The sequence below is a fragment of the Harmonia axyridis genome, chromosome 5, assembly GCF_914767665.1.
Source record: "Harmonia axyridis chromosome 5, icHarAxyr1.1, whole genome shotgun sequence".
NCBI lineage: Eukaryota > Metazoa > Arthropoda > Insecta > Coleoptera > Coccinellidae > Harmonia > Harmonia axyridis.
Window position 1 is genome coordinate 9,508,038 of NC_059505.1, and position 25,009 is coordinate 9,533,046.

The 25,009-nt window shown below is 33.9% G+C and overlaps 2 protein-coding genes across 6 annotated transcripts in view; both read right to left on the reverse strand.

Annotated features, from left to right (window-relative positions):
* The window catches only part of LOC123680652 (protein croquemort-like), a 41,005-nt gene extending 36,556 nt beyond the window's left edge, over positions 1-4,449 (reverse strand). Inside the window, exon 1 of the mRNA XM_045618650.1 lies at positions 3,821-4,449. The gene's annotated coding sequence lies outside the window, so the exon portion shown is untranslated. The remainder of the gene's footprint in view (positions 1-3,820) is intronic.
* Positions 4,450-8,475: 4,026 nt separating this feature from the next.
* The window catches only part of LOC123680291 (protein peste-like), a 42,549-nt gene continuing 26,015 nt past the window's right edge, over positions 8,476-25,009 (reverse strand). For all 5 annotated transcript variants that reach the window (XM_045618108.1, XM_045618109.1, XM_045618105.1 and 2 more), the window contains 5 exons: positions 21,316-21,528; positions 19,986-20,283; positions 16,509-16,708; positions 16,379-16,452; positions 8,476-8,918 (listed from right to left, as the gene is read on the reverse strand). In XM_045618108.1, the coding sequence (XP_045474064.1) occupies positions 8,657-8,918; positions 16,379-16,452; positions 16,509-16,708; positions 19,986-20,283; positions 21,316-21,528 (1,047 nt within the window). In that variant the 3' untranslated portion in view covers positions 8,476-8,656. The remainder of the gene's footprint in view (positions 8,919-16,378; positions 16,453-16,508; positions 16,709-19,985; positions 20,284-21,315; positions 21,529-25,009) is intronic.

A 25,009-nucleotide genomic window follows, 5' to 3' on the forward strand; every position in this document is an offset into this window, starting at 1 on the left:
GAAAACTTCTCAGAGACCTTTTATGTGCTACTCGCAATTGTAACATAACTTCAATGAATTGGTGATTGAAGAATTCACATCGAGAAAGAACAGACGGCTTGAATCCCAATACAAAACGTATCTGTGAAAATTTGTGAAAAAGTGTTTGTGTTAGTTACTCAGTTATCAGTTACCTTATTAGTTAGACAATTAAAGCAACAACACGTGAAACTTGATCAAGTAGATGAATGTTTAGTTAAAAGGGTAGGATTTTTCTTACAATTTTTAGTTTAAGTCATTTTTGTTCGTTTATGATGTGACTGTTCAGTAAAAAAGCAAGAACTAACAATTTCTAATTTTTGCGCTGAGCCCTTTTCTGAATATTATCCCAAGATGCTTCTAAAGACCGTCACAAATACGGGTTTTGAAGGTTAATTTAATTTTTTCTTTCTCCCCCGGACCCCTTTTTGTAGGGGGGTAAATACTCCGTACCCCCTAGACCTCCCGATATCTGTCCATATGAGCACTAATAAAAATAAAATCCACGCGCCGCCACTGAATACTTAAAATTAATTAATTTTTTTTTCGAGTATCAAACTTCAATCATACAGCAGAATAGTGTAAATTTAATTGACTTCATTAGTATAAATCGAATAAGAATAGAAAAAAATTTTTAGTTCTTCTAATTTTTTTTTGGATAGATGCACTTATTTTGCCTACAAACAATGACATGCTACAGTATGATCTGAAAGTAAATCATATTTTTCTTTATGGGTGAGATGCGTTTTTGATGCATGTAGACATGTATCATATAAAAATATAATTATGGAATCATTATCATTACGAGAACACTAAACGAATAAAGAAGATTCTATCCAAACCAATTCAAAAGCTTAGTTATTTCAATTTTGTTAGAAATTTAAGTTCCAAATTAGAAAAATTGAAACAATTAACGATAGGGAAATAATCTTTGAGAGTTTTATCGGATGATTCATTACATTCCAGGAGAATATGGTTTCTTCGAATTTCTATCATAGTTAAGTTTATCAGAAATGTAATTAATAGGAATCTACGAATGAAAATGAATATGTTAGTAGGTATTTTCGATGAAGATGCAGTTAAAATTCATTTCTAATACTTTTAGTTATAACTCCCAAACTTAAATTCAGATTATGAATTGTATAGTGATAGGTTTTTCTATTTTTAGCGCTCATTCCCCAAACATGCACTCTATTATTTCGCCCAAATGTATACGTATTGTTGAAATTTTGAGCCGAGAATTGCAAATATTTTGTTTTCTTTATAGTTTTAAACCTACAGATTAAATAACAATATAAATGTGGAAAACGATTTGGGGCTTGTTAAATTTCATGTTAGTCGTAACTCCTTCATCAAAGAAATTTCAAGAAGAATATCGAAAAATCTTATCTTTTCAGTGAGAAAAAATTCCAATATATTGAGATTTTGGGTGTCGATTTGAAATAACAATTTTCAGCTTTTTACGAAATATCCTCATGGAGACCATAGAAAATTAAAGACAAATACCGAAAAATACCTAATATTTTAGTTGAAACCGATGAATTGAAATTTTGCGTGTTGATGAAATACATATACAGGGTGATTCAACGCGATGGCCTATTAGACGTTTATGGAAAACTAACCATAATTTTGTGCTGAAAATTTACATTTTGGGATTTGAGACTATGATCTTTCTCCCTTAAATATTTGCGGACCTCTCAAACTTCCGGTTATACCGGAAACAGATTTCAACTTTCTTATTTCAAATGGCACACCCAGTATATTATTGTATGATTAGATAGTTAATCACATTTTTATGAAAAAAATAGTTGCGACGGACATTTTCGAACATTTCTGTAGATAAATATTTTTTCGAAAAAAATCTTTTTTCCATTCTGCAATATGTAGTATGTATTATAAGACTATTTGCAGTTTGGACCAAAAATGTATACGGTGTTAATGACAAGATCATCAACTCAAATTCATCACAACTACAGATTTTCAAATTACAAGCTATATTTTTTATTTTTTTCTGTCAAATTAACTGAAGCAAATCGTATACCCATCTAAAACGAAAACTTAAAGAGTTATCGAGAAAAACTTTAACTAAGGAAAAACATATTACTTTCTAACTGTGTGGAGTAGTCTGTGACTTCCGGAAAATATAGAACGGAAATAAAACTCGATTTTTCGATAATTGAATTTGACATTTAATGAATTGTAATTGATTATTCGTAATTGACAAATTTATTGGTTTATGAATTTTCAACACGAAATCGTGGAGGAAAAACTACTCTTATCAATTAATCTTCAAATTAACAATCCCAACGAACAATTAATTACATTTCATGAGATGTCAAATTTAATTATCGAAACAACGACTTAATATACAGGATGTACACTTTAAAAACGGCCTAACTTCAAGGGGATATTATACAAGTGATTTGCATCAAAACATGTCATATAACACATGGTCTAATTGTTGGTGGTTATTCTTCAATTAAATATTTCTTGATTTCACGGAATGCATCACTTTTTTCCATAAAACCAATTATATCTTATTCATTTCAGAATCCTCATCGAATTTGATCATATATTCCGAAATAGCATTAAATTTGCCTTAATATGAGAAGTCATGAGTGGCAGAAGAGTTTTACTGATGAGTGTGGTGAGATGTGAAGAGATCGAAGTAAATCGTATTTCTCCAATCATTTTATGAATGAAAAACTATTGATGAGAATATGTTTTCTTTGCAGTAAAAACTTCTTCATTTAGCAGGCTTTCGAATGATATATCAAGTTTTGTGCTAGCTAATTTCCTTCTGCTGTAATATAATGGCTAACGTGATGACAATGAAAAAGACGAAAATACTAACTTTCCTTTGCCCTATTTCAGAGCTTCTTTGGATTTGAAAGTGATATAATTCTCATTGAAATTATTAATTTCTACTGAACTTAATATTTCATACGATACAAACAGGTATTTTAAAAAGCAAAACCAAATTTGACAATATTTGAAATAAAGTGGGAAAAAAAATCAAAATGACAGAATTTACTTTTCTTTTGATATCTCAATAACCGGCCCTGATAATCTCGATTTGTTTGAACTGCTTGATAATGCTCCAATGAATGCAACTTTTTCTCCATTTGACCGACCTTCTAACTCTTATATTTTAAAAGTTACCAATACAATCCCATTGAAAAAGTAGCCACTCTGATATACATTTCAATAAATTCGAGAGTTTCTCCACAAAGAACGCACTTCTTATGTCAATTGTGAATCAACGTTTCATATTAACTCAAAATATATTGAGATAAATACCTTAATGTATATCAGAAATTCAGAAAACAAACTTCAAGTGCGCCAAACGTCGTGAAACAACCGATGGCACTAGGAGAGCAAAAGTTGCAAAACCTTGGATTTCAGCAGGTAGATACAGAAAATAATAATTATTCTGCTTGTTATAAATTAGGCAATCAGAAGAAATATCGGATTCTAAATATTGAAATTTGCATATTTAATCGGGAATCACTCAAATTAATATATTTCATTCAATCTAAAATACATTCATAACGATATAGTAAAATTGGATTTGAAAATAAATCACAATCCGACAACGTAATCTAACCCTGTTGGGGACATGTAGAAATTGCGTATATTTCCTCTATCAATGTTTATTACTTTATGGACCTAATCGAAATTGACAGTTGGTTGAGAATATTTTGAAAGAACAGATTTCGGATTGATATCCCTAATCCTCTAATAAAATATAAGATGATCTAGAATGCTTAAGCTGAGTATTACAATAGTGAATGTTTCTCACCACTTCAGTCTTCTTCTAAATCCAAATTTTATGTACTTATAAAGAAACGTCGCCACTACGCTATTCCTGTAATCACGTGCACTTTTATTTTAGGCATTCGTTTTATTTCTACACTATTAACGACTTGTCTTGTTAAAGTCTATTATGTTGAGGTCTTGGCTTGGAGATTCCGTAAAAAAAGTAAGAGCAAACTTAAGCAGTCATTATACCTAAAACGAAACAATTTAAAATGATACAATCAGAATGGAACAGCGAAGACGACCTTTATTTTTTTTCTGAATTTTCTACAGATTCTGGTTTCACATATGGTTGGGAGCACACGACATGATTCGGAAATTCTCATGCTGAATTCTAAATGCGGCTAGTAATGACCTGAAAAATGACCACTACACATTCGCAGTTCTTATGAAATGACAGAGTCGTTCAATAGAATAACTCTTATCAATTACATCTTCTTGCAGTCAAGTAATTCTTAACTTATATCTGGTGTCCGCTAATGCAACAGTTTCTCATAACATCAATCAAGCTAACTAGGCAATATCACAAGAAACGATTGTGAAAATGCATTCTGGTGAACGATAAACCTCTGTTTCTCATATAGGACTATGCAAATGAATTTCTTTTTTTGTCGACATCTAAGAAAAGAGGCATTTTACGTCCCAATTTCTGACTGACAAATCGACTATTATTGGAAGCAAGTATTTTTCGTCCGCGAAAACTTTTCGTCAGCTGTGGTATCATAGTAACCTCAGCGGATACTACTTACTACCACAGCGGTTACTATGATACGGCACCACATCGAATTGGTTCGTCCATAGAGTAATAAACATAGATAGAGGAAGTATAAGCAATTTTTACATGTCCCCAACATGGTTAGATTACGTGCTCCGATTTTGATATATTTCCAAATCCACAATTTTACTATATCATTATGAATGTATATTATATTGAATTAAATATGTTTATTTGAGCGATTCCCAATCAAATATGCAAATTTGAATATTTGGAATCCGATATTTTTTCTAATTGCCGAATTTATAATAAGCAGAATAATTATTATTTTCTGTATCTATCTGCTGAAATCCAAGGTTTCGCAACTTTTGCCCTCCTAGTGTCATTGGTTGTTTCACGTCGTTTGGCGCGCTTGAAGTTTGTTTTCTGAATTTCTGATAATACATATTTAGGTATTTATCTCAATATATTTCGAGTTAATATGAAACGTTGATTCACTATGGGATATAAGAAGTGCGTTCTTTGTGGAGAAACTCGCGAATTCAGTGAAATATTGTATCACTGATATGTTTTCATTTCCGCGCGCTTCATGTCAAATTTGATAGTTCATGTTGGGGATAAAATTTGCTTACTGAAAATGATATATGCTCCCTCTATTTATGTTTAATACTCTGAGGGTTGGTCATTTGCTGTTGTCAAATTAATTATTTACCAAATCCTCCAGATTTTACGTTCGAATGAGACTATAGTCTAGACTCTAGAGAGTAGATTAATATTCATAAAAATCAAAAATGGATAGTGATAACGATATGGATATCAATAACACTCCTCTGAAACTGCGAGAATTGGCAACTACGTATCAAATTTTCCTAAACAACACGTATCAAAATTTCCTCAACTTATTGCATTTTCAAAAGAACAAATCGATAAAAATCTAGAGTAGTAGTAGTAGTAGTAACAGTTTTTTATTGTTCATAAACAAACAAATGGCCATCGGCCTAAGGTCCTCCAGCCTTATCTAGAGTATTTAGTCGAGATGAAATAAACAAATTCCTTTGTGACTCAGATGTTACTTATTTTTTGCACAAGGTGAAATTTTTTATATAATGTATTCTGCTTCTCTTGCATCTTCTTTAATTAATTCATCTTTAAGATTGAATTAATTTCGTAGATATACTCTAAATACAATATAGAGTTGTTACACTTCAAATCAGAATACATTTTGTTCATATTCATTGAATTTATGATCTAGTCTTCAGTTCGTACAGGTACGTTCATCGAATTGGTAAGTGCCTAGTTTCATTAAATTATGTGAGGTCGACGAAAAAATGTAATATGCACCTCGGCGAAAAACTGTCCATCGAGACCATAGACAGTTTTTCGCCAAGGGGCTTGAACTTGAAGATTCGCCTGCATCAATTTCCCTTTTTTTGAAGAAGTTTGCTTGCACATAATAAGATTTTGATCAGTTTTGAGATCATGCAACACACATTAAGATTTACACACGGAATATAATAGAAAAATTTCACGCCATCCACCTCAAACTAATGAAAAGAATAGACTAGACCTATACTGACCTATCTCTGTGAGTGAAAATGTGAACGCAGTAAGAGTAATGGAATTCAAAGTGCCGACAAAGAGATTCTTTGCGACAAAGAAACAATTAAATATAGTATTATTATTTAATTAATTTAGGGTCCTATAATTAAAGAAATTGCGCTACCAAGGGTGCTGCCGATTAAATTCGACTAGTTTTTCTTCATCAGGATCTCATTAACGCTTGTCTTTCAGGTGTATGTTTTCATTATCTTTATTTTAAAATAATATCAGGGCCGAGATCAGATAGACACAAATTTGCATTATCGATCTTTTTAACAAACTCTATACGGTTTGTCTTGCTTATATGTACGCAAATTAGTAGGTAGTTCTCGGGAAAAAATATTGCTACAGACCGAAAATATCGTACTATGGAGTGCTGAATGTTTAGAAGTATAGTGTCATACTTCATAATCATTGAAAAAATGTTTTCTCCTCATACGATAGCATCAGTTTTTTTGTCGAAATTCGAAATTCGAAACTAAGTACAAAGAACAAACTACACAAATTGTATTCAAAACGTTATAAGTTACACTCTTCTAACGTTTTTCTCCTTTTCACACAAATATATAGTTCTCCACTATTCCATGAGAACGGCCCAAAAATTTCACATTGAAGGAACAAACTTGCTTATTTGCTATGCTATGGCTGGCTAAATGTTTGGACCTAATTGTAAAACTTGGTGATAATTAGGTAGGTATGGGGCTTCCATTAAACGATTTGATGACTTTTATAACCTATCAATTTCCTGAATGACGATATTGAAATATCTATATCAGCAGTGTTAGAAAATTATTAGATCACTATACAAGAGTTGAAATTTTTTGAAATGATTAGCTATTTTCAACATATATTTTTGGTTTGAGAAATTTTGTTCGTTAGAAGAATCTGAAAATGCAATAGGTTTTGCATATTTCATACCTTCAAAAGATCACAACAGAATTTGAAAAATTCAAAGGTACTCTTTTTATTGCTGAAACATGCAGACAAAATGCTAAAATATATTTTCAGTAATTTCAAGGAAGATTGTAACTTTTCGAAGAACGTTCTGAAAGCTTCTGTTCATAGAAAAACATTTTTTTAACTCTGATTGAAGTTTCAACCTTTACAAATTTTCGCATTTATTTGGTTCCATCATTTCTATTGAAATATGATAACAAAAGCTTTCAATCTAAAGTGAACTCAATTGAGGCACTTTTGGGTCATTATTTCCTAAGAAATATCGGTATTTGAATCTCGAAGTTATTAATTATATTAAAATATATTTCAAAAATATTGAATTTCGTTTAATTTAAAAATCAAATGAGGAATTAATTAGGCATGAGGCGCTCATTAATTGTTAAGAATATGTTCATGAAGAAGTAATAGGCAATTAGTGAATTTTCCTCCTGTTGTGTTCATCGTATATGCTTTTTCGAAGGCCAAAATACATTTTTCGAATATAAAATGAGAAGTATGTAAAACCTCCACTTACGAATATATTTATTTGATACATATGTATTACTTTGTCAATTTTTCTCTACACGTTATGTAAAAAATGTGAAATTTTCAATTTGAAAAAAATTTTAATGAGTATCCAGCGGAAAGATTCGAACCTGCAGTTTAAAAATTGATACCTTCGAAACTACAAGACAAGGAGATTGTGGTTAAAAATATTTGTTTCAATATCATCATCAGCAATAAATGTTTACTCTTCAATGATTCTATTTTGTTGATTTTTTTGAATAATTAATTTTTAAAAATCCTTAGAAGTACCTATTTAGTACAACCAATTTTTGTACGAATTTTCATGTAAATTGCTCTTATAGCTTTCGAAAAAATCTCTGGACGGTTCACGGTGGACGGAAGAATTTTCTTCAATTTTTTGGATTTTATACATTCCAAAACTGTTGAAATTCATTTTTTTCTGGAACGATTCCAAAGCTTCATTATTGTAAGTAATGAACCTAAAGCACTATAAAAAATTGTTTTCGTTGTTCAATCAACAAACTGTCACTATAGTTTTTTCCTCGAATGATATTTTTCAATATTTTTCGATGAAAACGTGATTTCATTGTATTAATGAGCTTTTCAGCATAGTGAGATTTGCCTCCTCATATATTTATCATAAAATTTTTGAAATACAAACTCAATACCATTTATTCTTTAGGAACATTTCGTATTAATTCGTTGAACTTATGAACTAGACCCTTTTTTCTTTTTTGATATATGTAGAATTCTGTTATATTTATTTTATATTTTGTCTTGAAGCTCCCCAGAGACAGATAAGTTGAAGCTACTACCTACCTATAAACCAAAATTCATTTCAATATACATATCAAAAGCAATTTTTCATAAAAATATAAATGATTTATTTGTACACGTACAAGAAATTATTTCCTTACATTTTTCCTTATATGGTAACATTCATCAAAATAAAATAGTAAAAATTTACCATTTATGAAAGACTTTGAGAGACACTTCTTATCACAAATTAGTTTCGTACATCAATATAATATTATTCTCGTATCACCTTTTATCTTGGCTTAGAGGTACAAGTTCTTTACTGTATAGTTTATTTTCCCTAGTCCAGAGCGGTGTGGTACATATTCGATAAATCGTTAATGATATCATGAAGATTCCAGTGAAGATCATCAACAATCCTGCCATCAAACAGATCCCCTTAAGATTCAGTAAGAAGAGCAGAGCTAAAGAGTATTTGGTTGGGATTTCCACCACTTGTTCGAACCAAAATATTGGAAAGAACACATCCTCTCTATTCTCCATCAACCTGAAATGCAAGGTGAACTATGATATCTGGTCGATAATTAAAAAATGTAGGAATTTTTAAATAGGTAGATATTTCCGTTTGCGGCTTTTTGATCTCTCATACGAAAACTGAATTAATTTTGCATAATTATTCAAGATGGTTAATTATTTCAGTTTGAGGTGCTTATGATTCATCGATTTGTTGGATATAAATCTTCAACATTCATATTTTTTTTTACGAAATGCTCGTGCATTAATGATACCTTATTAATTTTTTTTCTCCTTGTTACTTGTTTTTTGTATTTCTTTCTTTTTAATTTGTATTTTGGACACCATTTCTATTCTGTATCGAACTGTATTTGGAAATGAAGTGATTATCTATCTATCTATTAAAAATATGATTTCTAACAATTTTCCAACTAGAGATATGGAACACATTGTAGTTGCCAAGACCTTGTATACTGGGTGAGTCAATAGTGCACGATCGGACGATAACGCTTAAAAAACTTGGGCTAGGACATAGAGTATTGAACATAGCTGGATGGAGTATGCGCAATTTTCAAATATCTTGAAAATCGTTTGAATAATTGTACGATTTTTTTATTGAATTCCCGAAGAGTTTTCAAGTCTTCTGCAAATTTGCGGATCACTTTTCACAGGTAGTCTAGAAGATACTGCAATTTCAATTAGTAAGTCAATTTGTTCAAATGGCATGCTCTAAATTTCTTTTGTTTGTCAGATACCCTAGTGAGTGGTCTTCATTCTTTGTTGAGACATGTGCCTGTGAGCATTATTCTAATTGTTATATATTTTTCCCAAGAATTCTGTGAAATTTACTGAATATTTTTTTTCTGGATCGTTGATGGAATCTACTTAACTGTATATTAAAAGCTGGTATTCCTTTTTTGGAATGGAAAAATGTGTAATTTTTGTTTTCTTCATCGCCTTTTTTCTTGAATACGAAAAATATTTATCAAGGAAACCCAAATTGTTTTTCAACTTTCTACCTATCCTCGAGACGAAGTCATCTATTTTTGAAACCCCCTTTATATCAGAAAAATTGACATAAAATAACACTCTCATTATTCATCAACTTCAAGAAAAATTAAAATAGATGTCACTTCCATAAATTTATTTTGGTGTGAATGAACTACTGTGTGTACTTTCTATTACGACATTAAACTCTGCTTGCAGACTGACGATTATTTCGGTAATTGGACATTACCTAAAAGAATGCTGATCTGAAAAGGAGACTGAAGGACCATATGAGGAAACCTGTCCGGAAATGTCGTTTTATTGTCTTTCTTCACTATACGTTGTTTATGTTTATGTACATTGTCATTCAGAAAACTTGCACTTATTCCTGAAGAACTAGTTTCACGAAATTCTTCTTCCATTGCTTTTTACCATCTTTAAGTGGCTCAAATATTTTTTAATTATGTATTCAAGATATTTTTTGGCTTACCCAATATTACAATCGAATGGAGGAAACAGTTTTTGAAATTGGAAATGAAAGCTTTAATCAAAATTTACCATCAGGATATTTGAAACAAATATTCACTTCATATTGAGCCACACAACGTTGAAAAAAATCATCAGAATCTCTCCATAGATTCAAGGAATAGTTGTTTTTGAAATAGTCAAATTTTTGTATCAGCACATAAGATCATATCAAAAGTATACGAACTGACAAAGAAACTGCAACACCCAGCAGGAGCTGTTTAAATTTTATTTTCATTTTTGGTAAAACGTAGATAGTATAGTAAGGAGTAAATGATTGAATTTGGAGAAAAAAATAGTGAAAGGTTTTTTCTTGTAAACAATTTTTGTCACTTAAATATTTTAGTCCTTTCTCAAATTTTACAACAAACCAGCTGTTCGAGGAGATCCAAAGTCGATGTTTAGTTTCTGTTAAAATGCCTATAGCACGTGTACGCGGAATTTATCGCCAAATAAATGAATTTGAAAGAGGTCGAATTATTGGACAATGGAAGGCGGTGTTTTCACTTCGAGAAATCGTTAACCGTGCGAACAGAAATCCAACTACTGTTTTGACATGTTGTCAACGTGGTTTGATAATGCCCAAAATCGAAGAAGAGTAGGCACTGGACGTCGAAGGACCACAAATGAAGTTCAAGATCGACGTCTAAAACTTATGGCCATTAGAGACCGATTTGCGACAACTCGATCTTTGGCAGATGAGTGGTTAGGGGAACAAGGCCATCCTGTCCGAATGGTTCACCTCCGAATAAGGTATTTTGGACCCCATATGGAGTTACCTCTGACGGTTCAGCATTGCCAGCAACGATTACAGTGGTGCAGAGAGCGTCAACATTGGGATGTGGAATGGCATCAGGTCGTCTTTTCTTATGAATCTCAATTCTCTTTGGGTGCATATGATGGCCGCCGAAGAAGGGTTAGACGACTTCGGGGAGAAAGACGTGAACTTCAGTTTTATTTTGAGCGTCATGTACATAGGACAGTAAGCGTTATGGTATGGAGTGCCATTACACAAGCAAGTAGGTCACCTTTAGTCTTTATTCGAGGAAACATGACGGCGCAGCGTTACCTTCAAGTGGAGCCTTACTGTTCTCTCTTACTTTAACCGTCTCGAGAATCCAATATTTCATCAAGATAATGCCCGACCTCATGTTGCCAAAGTTAGTTCAAACTATTTCGAAGCAACCCATGTGAATCTTTCGCCATGGCCGCCCAGATCCCCCGATATTTCGCCTATAGAGCATGTTTGGATAGAAGGTAGAAATTTACCCCAGCCCCACGGACTTTGTCGGCTCTGAAACATGAAGTATAGGTAGCTTGGGATAGTATCTCCCAAGAAGAAATGGACCATCTTATTGCATCAATGCCGAGACGTGTTGCGGAGTGTATAATAATAATAATAATAATATTTATTGCCATCAAAAAAATTGTAATTACATGGCTCGTCAATAAGAACGTAAATACAAGTATATAACAAACAAATCTAAAATCTATACAAGATAACTAACACCTTAAAATCTAAAAGGATTTTACAATTATATTACATTACCCAGTCAAAAAATTCATTAACATAATATATCGTTTTCTCCAACAAGAGGTTCCTAACTTTTCGGGTGAAACTTCCATGAGGTAAGTTCTTCAGATTGTCCGGAATGTTATTGTAAAATCTTAAACACCAGAAATTAACCGCGACTTGCGTTGTTTTCAGTCGATGATATTCTACCACCAAATCATTCCTCTTTCGTGTGTTGTATGGGTGACAATCGCCATTTCTCAAGAATTTTTCCCTATTGCCATGGACGTATTTCAGACACTCCAATATATATACACACGTTACGGTAAGTATTCTTTCTCTCTTAAAATATTCTCGACAACTTGTTATCTTAGATATGCCACATAAAATTCTAAGAGCTTCCTTCTGTTTCAGAAGAATTCTACTCAGTCCAGGACTATGTCCCCATAATATAATGCCGTAAGTCGCAATTGAATGAAAATTGGCATAGTAAGTTGTCTTGCAGATGCTTCCTGTGCTGATCTCCTTCATACGTCTAACAGTAAACAGAGCTGTTGATAATTTACCGGTCAAAGTTGTTATGTGGCCATTCCAGCTTAGGTTATCCTGAAAAGTTATCCCCAACAGATTCAAAGATCCCGCTTCGTTGTCACCCAATACAAACTTCAGCTTTTGTGTCTTTGCCATGTTCACTCTCAGGCCATTGACGTCAAACCAGTTCTCCGCCGATCGCAAAGACGCTTCCGACTGCTCCCTCAAGACATCACGGTTTGGTGCGAAATTTAAAATGCTGGTATCGTCGGCGTATAGAGAAATAGCACCAGAGGAAACATTCGCTGGTAAGTCGTTGATGTATATCACGAAAAGAAGAGGCCCCAGAATGGAGCCTTGTGGTACACCCATATTAACACTTCTCTCATCTGAAATACCATTTTTCCATGTAACAATTTGACTCCTGTCTGTCAGATAAGAATTGAACATTCCAAGAGCCATGCCTCTCACTCCATAGTATTCCAATTTCACCAACAATATCTCTCGCACAACACAATCGAAGGCCTTGCTGAGATCCAAGGCCATCACTTCAGATATTTGTTTTCCATCTAAAGCCTCCGAAATTCCCACCACAAGCTCAATCAATGCTGTAGCAGTAGATCTTCCAGGTTTAATCCATGTTGTGAATCACTGATTGCCCCCTGTTTGTCAAGAAACGCAAGCAATCGACTCTTCAATACCTCCTCCAATATCTTCGACATGGCCGGTAAAATGGAGATCGGCCGATAATTGTTACAGTCATTTATGTTTTCTTTTTTGTAAATTGGGACTACCCTGGCCACCTTCAATCTTTGAGGAAATACACCCTGAACAATACACATATTAAAAATCTCGCAAAGAGTGGATGAAACAATGGGAAATACCCTCTTCAATATTTTAACGTTCATCCCATATATATCTGAAGACTGTTTATTTTTGAAATTCAAAACGATCTTCTTCAACTCTTCCAGTGATACAGGTCTCAAAAACAAGGATTTATATGTTGGTGAACTCACTCTATGAAATTTGAGTAATCGCCTTGCCTCCTCCTCTGAAGATGCACATTGGGCAGAAACTGTTTCACCAACCCCCGCAAAAAAATTATTCATCTCATCAGTGGTCAAAGAACTCTTATTTGCAACATTCTGCCTAGATTTACCGGTATTCCGTCTAATAAGCTCCCAGATTGCCTTCGATTTATTCTCTGCAGCCTCCACAAACCTAGCACTCTTAATCTTTTTGGCGTTCCCATAGCTGTTACGGGCCTGTTTGAGAATAGACAGTAGTTCGTAAGAAGGTTTATCTTTTTTCACTTGATGTATCGTCTGGGCGGCATCAACTGCCCTCTTGAGACCGTCAAGGTCTGATTTGGTACGGGGACGACTAGGACTGTGGCCACTCTGGATGGTAACTTTGGGAAAACACATATCAAAATTGCGCTGAAATTCGTCATGAAAGTTTGCATAGTATTTTTCAGCATCTTCGTTTTTCAGATTTCCCCAGACAATGTTACTCAGGCATTCACAGAATTTTTCAACATTCTCATCAGATATTACATGCTTCACTACAACTCTTTCCACCCTCTCAGGTTCCACGTGATCCAGCACAATCTCCTGAGCCATATGGTCAGAGAGATATGGCTCAGTAACTCCAAAACGGTAAGTTGAATCTTCGAAATTGGTGACAATATTATCAATACATGTGCGTGAACTAGATGTAACTCGACTTGGCTCATCAAAAACAACACTGAGACCATATGAACGAAGTAACTCTATTAGTTCCCTTCTATCTTTACTCTCCTTGAGGAAATCTACATTGAAGTCTCCCAAAACACAAACAGGACTATGATCTGTATTCTGTACCTGGTTTAAGCTCTCGTTGAGTATAGAGAGGAAACATTCGAAATTTCCTCTTGGCGGCCTATAAATTCCAATAACGATCAAATTCCTGTCAGTCACTCGAACTCCAGACACTTCTGCATGGCCCTCCTTAGAAAGCAATTTTAGTGACGGTATTTTCTCAAATTGAATTTTTTCTTTTAGGATAATGGCAACTCCACCATATTTACCTGCCTCTCTAGAAAAACTCTCTGCAACAATGTAGTTTGGTAAGTTTATTCGCTGAAGAATATCGTCAGAAGCCCAATGTTCCGTTACACAGCAAACACTGACATTTCTCTCGCTTAGATATGCAGAAAACATGTCAATTTTATTATTTATAGACTGTACATTCAAATTTGCGATAATAAATTTTGAAATTTTACCTTGTGTTTTGCTACTTTCATTAATCTGTTCTCCCTTGTGGCCGAAAAAACCGAAAACGCCTGACAGTAGTATCCTTCGGCCAATTTTCGCCCCTATATAATTGTTCAATCATCTCCATATTGGCGCCAACCTTAAATGCTCGACTTTTCGCAGTTCCTTTCTGCGGTAATTTCTCGACAGAAAATCTTTTATTAGGAAATTTATTTTCAAGATGCTTGAGAACTGTATCTTCCGTTGTTTCGAGGCTTGCTCTTCCAACGTAGATCCATGCCATCCTTTTGGCACCCTCAAATGTTGATGTTGATTCGGTACCTTTTATAATGTGTTTCCTATGGGTATTTCCCTCTCCCTGCGACTCGGATGATGTGCGTGCCAGTTCCTCCTTTTGGCGACTAACATCTGCGGGCTTAGAGGTCTTACTTGATGAAATATTAACAACATCGACATTCATAGATTTAGAAGTCTTACTTGATGAAATTTTTGGATTATTGGCAAGGGCGTTCAAATTTATTGCCTTATCATTTTTATTCACATCCATTATTGATTTCTGAAGTTCAATAATACTCTTTTGATGGATGATTATTTCCTTTAAACTACTCACATGTTGATTCGCGGATTCCAACTTTACTTTTACTACTTCCATCTCACTTTTTAGTTTAACATAATGAATGTTATTTTCGAGGATAGGATGAGGGATTTTCCCGGTTGCATCAAGAGAACCATCTCCTGTCGAATCTACAATATGGTTTTTAACCTTTTCACAAATAGTCACACCATCGGGTAATCCCCTATGAAAAATTATTTCGATTAACTTATTTTTAGTCAATTTATTTAATTCGCTGTAAAATTCATCCAAAGTTGCCATGTATAGATAATCGCGGTAGAAAAACACATTATTAACAAATTTATAAAAAAAAATTGTAAACCCTTCGCTTTTTCCTCCAAATTTCAATCATTTACTCCTTGCTCTACTATCTTTGTTTCACCAAACAAAAAAATTCAAATGTAAACAGCTCCTTCTCGGTGTTCAGTTTCTTTGCCAGTTAGTATATTTAACGTCCGAATAGCTAGAACGTGTGGCAAAGAATTCAGCTTAATGAATATTATTCGGTTGAATTCATTACAACAATTCGAAATCCATTCCAAAAAAGGAATACCAGCTTTCAATATCTAGTTCACCAGTCTCCATCAATGATCCAGAAAAAAATATTCAGTACATTTCAAAGAATACTTGTAAAAAACATAGCAATCAGAACAATGCTCACAGTTATTGTATTCATTTTAGGCACAACATGTCTGAACAAAAAATACCAAACACTCACAAAGGTAACCGACAAGCAAAAAAAAAGACAATGCCATTTGGATAAATGGACTTATTGATATTTCGTTGAAATAAAAAAAACTGCAGTGTCTTCCGAGCCGCCTGTATAACCACCTGTATGCTGTTTGTTAGTCAAAGATCATCCTTACAATAAACTCGTTCAGACCAATTTTTAGACAGTTATCAACAGATACTATTTTAGTAATTTTGTACCGTTGATATAAAAAACGCACAATTACAAACAAATCGTCGTGACTATTATACGATAACTTCTTTGGAGTTAACTGAATTGAAAACGTCCAATTAACATTTGCTAATTTCTTTCTCAATTACGAAATGAAGAACAAACTCACCCAACATCTGGAATATTCTTCACAAGAAGGTTGATTTGAAGTCTTGCGGAGACTTCTAGAGGTAATCCAGTTGTCTGCAATCATTTCAATTAAGATTATTTCAAAACAAATATTCAGACATTTTACTCACTGGTTCTATTATCATATAGAAGTCATGTTTTTCACTAGGTTTCATCCCATCAATGAGATTTGTGTAGTAAGGATCGGCTTTGTAGAAATGAGGTAGTGAAACAAAACCAGGAGATCCATACCTGCATAAGGATACATTCATCAAGCCATAAGGAACGCAATCGCCAGTACAATAACACGTATTTTCTGGATATATGGTCCCTGTGAAAAGAATTATAGAATCGTAGAGTTTATTTCGATATTTATTCGTACAGTAATATAATATGATTATGAATTAAAATAAACAACTTCGTGTGGAAGCATCATGAGCGTTACAAGAGGGGGGATGACTATAGGCACAACCCCCCATTGATTAGAGAGGATAAAAATATTGGAAATAACAAATTAAAAAAATTCATAAAAAAATTCAAAGATTTTGCTTTTTCAAATGGGTAACCTTCCCCATGAGTCAACTCTGGTTACGCCTCTGGATAGCATAACCAGAACCATGGAAAAATCAAGAAGAATGTGCATAATCCCCGAGATCAAAGTAGAGTGGAAAATTTCGAAAATATCACATCATCAGAACCATAGAAAATTCATGAAGAATGGAAATAGAATCACTCAATATTTCCATGATCACAAATTCTATCATTCAAATATTGCGTCTACATATAGAATAACCATTTCAAGCATTGTGGAAAATTTCGGGTGGATATAATTGTCAGAATAGAAAAATTTAGGGAAGAATATCAAGTAACAAAAACCTATTAAGCCATATTAAGTGAAAATCAAAAATCAACAGTTTACGAGATATTTGAGTACTTGTGATTTTTAAAAGATTTTTCACCTTACTTAATTTTCCGACAATATTTTATACATTGACCAAATTTGATTAAAATTTTGGATTATTTTCGTGGCCAGCAAGAAATCCGGATCAAACGTCGTTAGAATGAACAAAGCATCGAGACGATTGACAGTATATTGCAGGCGGACAGCAACAACTGAAAAAATAAGAAAAAGGTACGCGATCGTATAAGGAATGGTGAAAGTCGTTTCAAACATAATAAATGAATACATTTTTTACTGAAATTTTGAGTTGAAGTTTTTCGTTCAATTCATTTCTTTCCTTTTTTTTTGCTTCATTTCCCTTCCAAATCTAAATCTGCTGAAACAAAAATAGTGCTCGCATTCTAACGTAAACTTTTCAAGGAAATGAAGAGGGTATTTGGCAAGTTTTCATAATAATTTTGTCATACATAAGTTGAATTCGAAATAGGAAGGCCAATTCATATTGGGAATTCTCTTTTCTTTTCTTCATATAACAACTTTCAAATCCTTCTAATTCTTATTCAACATCTAACACAGCATACATATCATCTTCTTTTCTGATGGAAATAATCTAAAATTGACATCAAATTTGGTCAACGTAGAAAGAATTGACGAAAAATGAAGTAAACAAAAGACACTCAAATATCTCGGAAACTATATTTTCTATCATCAATAAATAATATGCCTCAATCGACAGCAAATGTCTAATTTGGAAACACCCTGTATAGTGTATAGAATGGCAATTCCAAGCTTTGTACAAAATTTTATGTTAATAGAAATAGAGGCACCAGAATAATAAAAATTCATTTCACAAGTAATGTCAGCATTTCTCTCGTTTTATGGATCTCTTTTACTGTTGTCCTGATTTAGTTTTCGAAATCCGTATTAAAGGGCCCTTTTCAAGCTTATCGCCCTTTTTGTTCTCTGCTCATTTTTCGAACCCATGGTTCGTTCATTTTGTCAAAGGCGGTTGTGCTCTCAAACTCTAAGATTTGATAGGTATATGTATTTATGTGCCAATTGCGCCATTGGAGATTACATATACCTATATACAGTTATATAGTATGTAAGTATTTGCACTTCTGTAAATTAATGTTAATTAGTGGACATTGTTTTGGGTATTAATTTACCTGTATATGTTCTTGTTATGAATAAATAAATAAATAGTCAGGTAGTCTTCAAAGGCGCAATTGGTACATGAATTAACGATTGGTCACGTCAGTGCTTTACTCATTTTTTTTCGATGTTATCAGAATAGTCATGATTGAAATTATCCCAATTACTGAAATATGGCGGAAGTAATTTCCAAAGGTAATTGAACTCTAAATGGCGGATGCGCTAAACTGAAATGACTGTCCATTATATTAGTTTTTGATCTATAAAGAACCAATTTGAATTGTTATTGTAGTTTATACTTCGATGAAAAAATTATAGACTTGTGAATATAGTGTAGTAGCATTATCGGAATCCTAATTGAATGACGTATCCTGACCTTAAATAAAAAAATCTTCTGTAAAGCTAATGTCGATATAAATAAAAATGCATTTCTAAACTTTCATATTTTTTTGATGCAGGTTGTTCATGTTCTATTCATATTTTTTTTGTGATTGTATTCGAGAATTAACCCTTAACTACGTAAGTCTAAACATAGTAGCGTTTCACCGTTGTGCGGTCTTCGAGACCCTCATGGGAAAATGCAATTATTAAAATATTGAAATTTGATATTCTTATGGAAATAACTCTATTCATTCGAGATTTGTCCCCCAATAAAAGAACGAATCATGTTAATTCTGTTTGCTTGATTTCAGAATTGTACAATAAGAAAGAAATATACATCGCCAATAAATTTACGCAACACCAAAAATTAGATACATTTTCGAGAAAACAAATTGTCCGACGAACATTTTTCAGTGAAAAACTCTATTTTATAAATACCGGGTGCCTGTGATACTTTGTACAGTGTAGCAGCTACATTTTCTAGTTGGAATTAAATTTACACTGTAGCGTTATCTTTTCTCAACATTTTAATTTTTGATTCACATTCTTATTACTCGAGAAACACATGACTTATGACAAATTTTGGGAAGATATGTCTTTCTTTTAATTCTGGGTGAGCGAATATAAAATGTTTTTCTTTTTTTTTAATTTTTCTCAACAACATTCCATCTATCACCGTCATCCTCAAAAACTTCATTTTCTTCTTCCACCCATTGGAGTTAGATACTTTTTTAAAAGTCTAGATCACCAAACAAAACTATTTTGGGTGTGGAAGTTATAAGAGTTCAAAACCATGATTTCCAAAAATTGCTCCCCGAACGTAGAGAGAACACAATTTGAATAAAAATTATATACAGCGTAGTCCGGTCTCACCGACCGCTCTCTTATTTCTGATTTTATTGCAAACAGTTACTAACAGAATTGTTTTCTTGCACACACACTGACGGAAGATGAGACTATTCGAAGATAATGAAGAGATGGTGATAGATTGAAATAATAATATCAACAAGCAGATCATAGATATCTCAATTTGTTCCCTAGTTTCAGGGCGTTTCAGAAATAGACTCTTTTACACATTTCGCTATACCTATATTGGTTTCTGTTCGTGATATTTCAGAAATTCTAAAACGTTTCTTTCCAGTAATTTTTATAGTTATGGTACCCTACTCACCATTATCAAAAAAATGATCTCCTAACGTGAACTTATATCCATCTATCATATTTTTACTTTGGTCCTCAACGAAGTCTAAAACAATTGTTCTGCACATTTCAGGATTGAAAAGTTCGAGTGGTTTTCTTCCCAATCCAGCTGGGAAGAACTCGCCAGCAGAACCTCTAAATTCACCGCAAGCACCTTCGTAGAATGGTGAATGTTTATCATTGTTATAATTGTATAGCTGACCAAAAGAAGCTTTTCCTCTACCAGTTCCCATATTGTAGCGGCCATCAAATACATTCGATCCATTTCTCTGTGAAAATAAAGAAAAATATTAACTGGTACACCATTATGCATATGCATAATATAAATCGAAACAAAAATGAGAGAAAAAAAGTGTTGTCTATTAGTTTAAACGTTAACACCAACATTGATATCAACATCAACAATATGAGCAACAACAATAGTATGAGCGATAACAATATAAACACAACTTCAGCTATTAGGAGAACTAGTCGTTCATTTGACTAACACATTTTTCACAGATTTAGCCTTTTTTATAATAATGGTTTATTATCGGCCCATCATCGATTCTAATATGGTATGGATGTGCCAAAGCAAACTCTGTTTAGTCTGGATTCCTGGTCACTTGAGAATTAAAGGGAATGAAGAGGTCAACACTATTGCCAGCAAATAAGCACAAACATCCTTCATTTGCTCAGATCTTTTTTATGGTAAAGCTTAATGTACCCACAGAAAATAGTTAAAGCAGATGTAGAAGAACGAAAAAGAAAAACTCTAACGGAATCTTCCTGGTTTAGATCATACGAAAAAGTTTCTAAGGAAGTATATGGATCTTAGTAAGAATATGCTACACCTCCTTACTGGGTACCTAACAAGGCATTGCCGCAACAGGAAACACCTCATGAGAATGAGTCTTGCAGAAAACGACTAGTCCAGATTCTGTGGGGAAGAGGAAGAAACTCCAGAATGCCTGCAATTGCTAGCCTAGCCAACGCAACAAATGCTTTGAACAAGAGGCTTGTGGAAGTCGGGGATTGAACTCATTGAAAATCAATATAAATGTAGCTATAACTCCAAAATCATTTAGGTATAGGACACTTTCAATGAAAAATATTCATTATTTCTGGACGATTTTGAAAGGCAAAAAATATAGGGTGTGAATGGGTTAGTCAAATGAACCGTTAGCTCTTAGGCTAAGTTATTTAATTTTTTTTTAATAGGATCGAGTACCCATATCTGTTTTAACTTGATATTCCTCATTGGATTCAGTAAGAGGTTGACGGATTGACTAATATATATATATATTTCTTTGCTTATTCACCTTATAGAACCAACCGAACTTATCCATCGGTGGGACTTTTGCTTTAACAAAAGGTAATGATTTTCCCAAACTGATGAGTGGATCATCATACCCATAGAAAAACAAGTTTCCAACGGATTGTGTGACGTCCATTTGTCCCATTATTGACCTCACACCAACGGAGAATAATTTCTTGACCCACATGCTCTCATGTCTCATAGTATATCCTCCTGCCTGAAAGAGAAATTTTCAGTTAAATTCAAAAAGGGGTTCATTATCAAGCGAAGTATAATCCTTACAAATAGATTTTTGTTGCTAGATGTCACTCAACTTAGAACGATAGAAATCAGAGTTTATTTTCGATTACATTCTACTTTTATGTCAGTAGTAAGTATGACAACTATTCTCTTAAAAAACGAAAAACCAAATGGATGTGGATTGTGAGTTAAAAATATTGGTTATTGAAAAGAACAAATCATAAAGGTACAATGCAGTGAGCGCCCACAAACACGTACGGCAAGGCAACACGGGATACTTATGTATCGCGGTTTTACTGGATGGCTTTAGAAAGATATGATTTCGTACCACAAACATTTTGTTGACAGTTTTGTGATTAATTGACTCAGTTTAGTTTGAGGGCGCGTCAAAGATGACACTAGGAAAGGGAAAATACCCTATATTTTAGATTTTCTTCGATTAAAAAATGTGAGCCAGGCCGCTGATAATACTTTGTATGGTCCTGATACTATAACCGCCAATCAAGATTCGTGTCAAATGCAACAAGAATTAGCAGGATCATTGGGAGTGATGCAACAAGCCATTTCAAAATGCCTGAGATTCGTGGGAATGATTCAGAAAAAAGGAAATTGGGTGCCGTACGAGTTGAAGCCGAGAGATGTTGAACAGCGTTTGTTTGCTTGTGAACAGCTGCTTGCAAGGCAATGGCGAAAGAAATTGTTATATCGCATTGAAACCATTTGCATAGGGCTAGTCTTAAGAGGCTCGATGTATGGGTACCACACGAATTAAAGCAAAAAAACCTCACGGACCTAATTTCTATCTGCGAATCGCTGCTGAAACGTAACAAAATCGACTCATTTTTGAAGAGGATAATGACTGGTGTTAAAAAGTGGATCATTTACGACAATGTCAAGCGAAAACGGTAGTGGTCGAAACGCGGTGAACCCGTGGAAACGGTGGCCAAACTAGGCCAGGAAGATTTTGCTGTGTGTTTGATGGGATTGGCAGAGAATTATTTACTATGAGTTACTCCCCTAGGGCACAACTGTTAACTCGGAACTGTACTGTCAATAATTGGACCTACGAATGAAGCAATTGCCCAGAAGCGGCCAGCTTTAGCTAATAAGAAGTAAATTTTATTCTTCAGGACAACGCTAGGACCCACTCATCGATAGTGACACGTCAGGAACTCCGGGAGCTCGGTTGGGAACTTCTTATGCATCCGGACCTGGCAACAAGTGATTTGCTTCAATAATGGCTTGTAAAAATCGACTGTTTCAATTAGTTGCCAATGGGGACAAAGGCCTTTATGAGAGAGGCATAATGACATTATCTTCAAAATGGCAACAAGTTTAAGAACAAAACGGCGCATATCTGACCTAAATCGGATCATTCTGACTATAGTTTTTAAAGACTTGTTTTCAATGTAAAATAATGGATTACACCTTATATTATTGATACAGAAAGTTGAATGCCACAAAATGGCGAATGCGCGGGTCATGATATTCTATTAAAGTAAATTTTGCCAGGCATTGTAGCATGCTAGAAGCCTTCAATCAAGTCTAATTAACAACACTCACAGGTTGATTAAGTTCAGGTGAACTAGAATAGCATAAATCAGTCCTCGTTCTGTGCAGGGAATTGAAAGAATCCAATTTTATTAAATTTTCATTTCACTGATCAAATAAACCGGCTGCAACTGAAAAAACTTCGGATCAAGCTTGAAACTATGATTGCATCTGAATGCGAAATTTCAGATTGAACAAATTTGTAATTTGGAAAATATTAGGAGAGCAAAATTTTATTAGTGCTGTTACTATGTCAATCCATTGACTATTGACATGATAGGATTCTCATTACTGAGCCATTTTCTAGAGACACGATATCATACTAGGAGGTATCTATCGATGAAAGTTAATATTGTATCTTTTCAGTTTTCAGTCTTTCCACTAATTCTTTCGCCCATCATATTTCCTTTCCTACTATGTATCCCAAGTAAGAATAACGCCAAGCTTTTACCTCTCATTCTCCCATCTCCATTCTGTCCATAATATATCAGCTTATAAATCACGTTGAATTATTCATCAAACAAGTCCATCAGCAATATTATCACACTTTGTATCAACGCTTAAATTCCATTAAATATTATGACTTATTAATGTCTGAACAATGGATTAATGTATTTTGCATACAATTGAATGACAAAGTAGATGACGAAATCATCTTCACGTGAAGATACGACATCTAAAATCCTAAAATTTGTGTATTTTTATGAGAAATTTGGTAAAAGTCTCATTTTTCAAGATTTTATTGTTTTGAAATTCAAATATCTGGTCCGTATTCGTCATGATTTGTAGCACACTTGATATTTAATATTCCATGAAACAATAATCTTGTTTAATTGAGTATTCAATGAAGTTTATTAGTTCAAATTAGGAAAAATTGACGTTTCAGCAATTAAACTAGATGTAATATCCTCAGAAGATCCTTGAGTTACTAATTACTTACTAACTAACATCTCAAAAGTTTCTACAAAAATTCAACCTGTATGAAAAAATTTCAAAATATCCAGTTGGCCTTCCATGATTTGTCATTTTAATGACAGCTCAGTTCGAAAAATCAATTGTATTCGTACGGTTTATAAATTGTATATCAGAAAAAATGTTTATAATTCAATCCGCAGATGCCTAAAACCCTAATAGTTTGGCACTTTGAAAATCTTTACCGGGAAAAAATATATCGTACAATAGCTGAATTTGATGAGTGTTAACTGGACATAGAGTGAATCAGTCAATTGAAAGTGCCAAGAATAAACTTGAAAAGTCATTGGGAAAGACTTTTACGGCTTTACGGTGTGTCCAAAGAAACAATTTCTAGAAAACTGAAGAGAAGAAGTGTGGGATATCGTAAGAGGCAGAAATTTACAAAATATAGGAACGCCAAATAAGCTCGAATACCGAAATCTTGCTGCACTTTAAAGAGCCATTTTGCAAATATCAAAGTCTTTGTCATGGATGATGAGAAAGAAGTACTCGATGGGTTTTACACCGAAAATATCGAGAATAGTCCAGACAATGTGGAAAGCCAACAAAAGGCGAATTTTGGTGATGATTTTTTAGCTTGGTACATGTCACGAGCGGAGCTTCGGGTGATGGTGGGGACTGCTGACGGGGCACTGTCGGAACAAACATCATTTGTACCGTATGGGTAAGTCAGCAGACGAGATTTGCAGGCTCTGTGGATCGGAAGTAGAAACTTCTGAACATTTGATATGCAAGTGTCCAGAGCTGGCTGGCCTAAGAACCATTCACATGGGCAAGCCGGTCCTGGATACCAGAGAGGTAATGGCCAAGGCCCCTAGGGAGGTTGTCAATTTTATTAACGTCGTTGACGACCTCCCTGGGTTTCTATGAATGAGTAGGGTAGTGAACAAAAGATCTGCATGGTCGCAGTTCCTGGAAGGCTCACCGAAGCA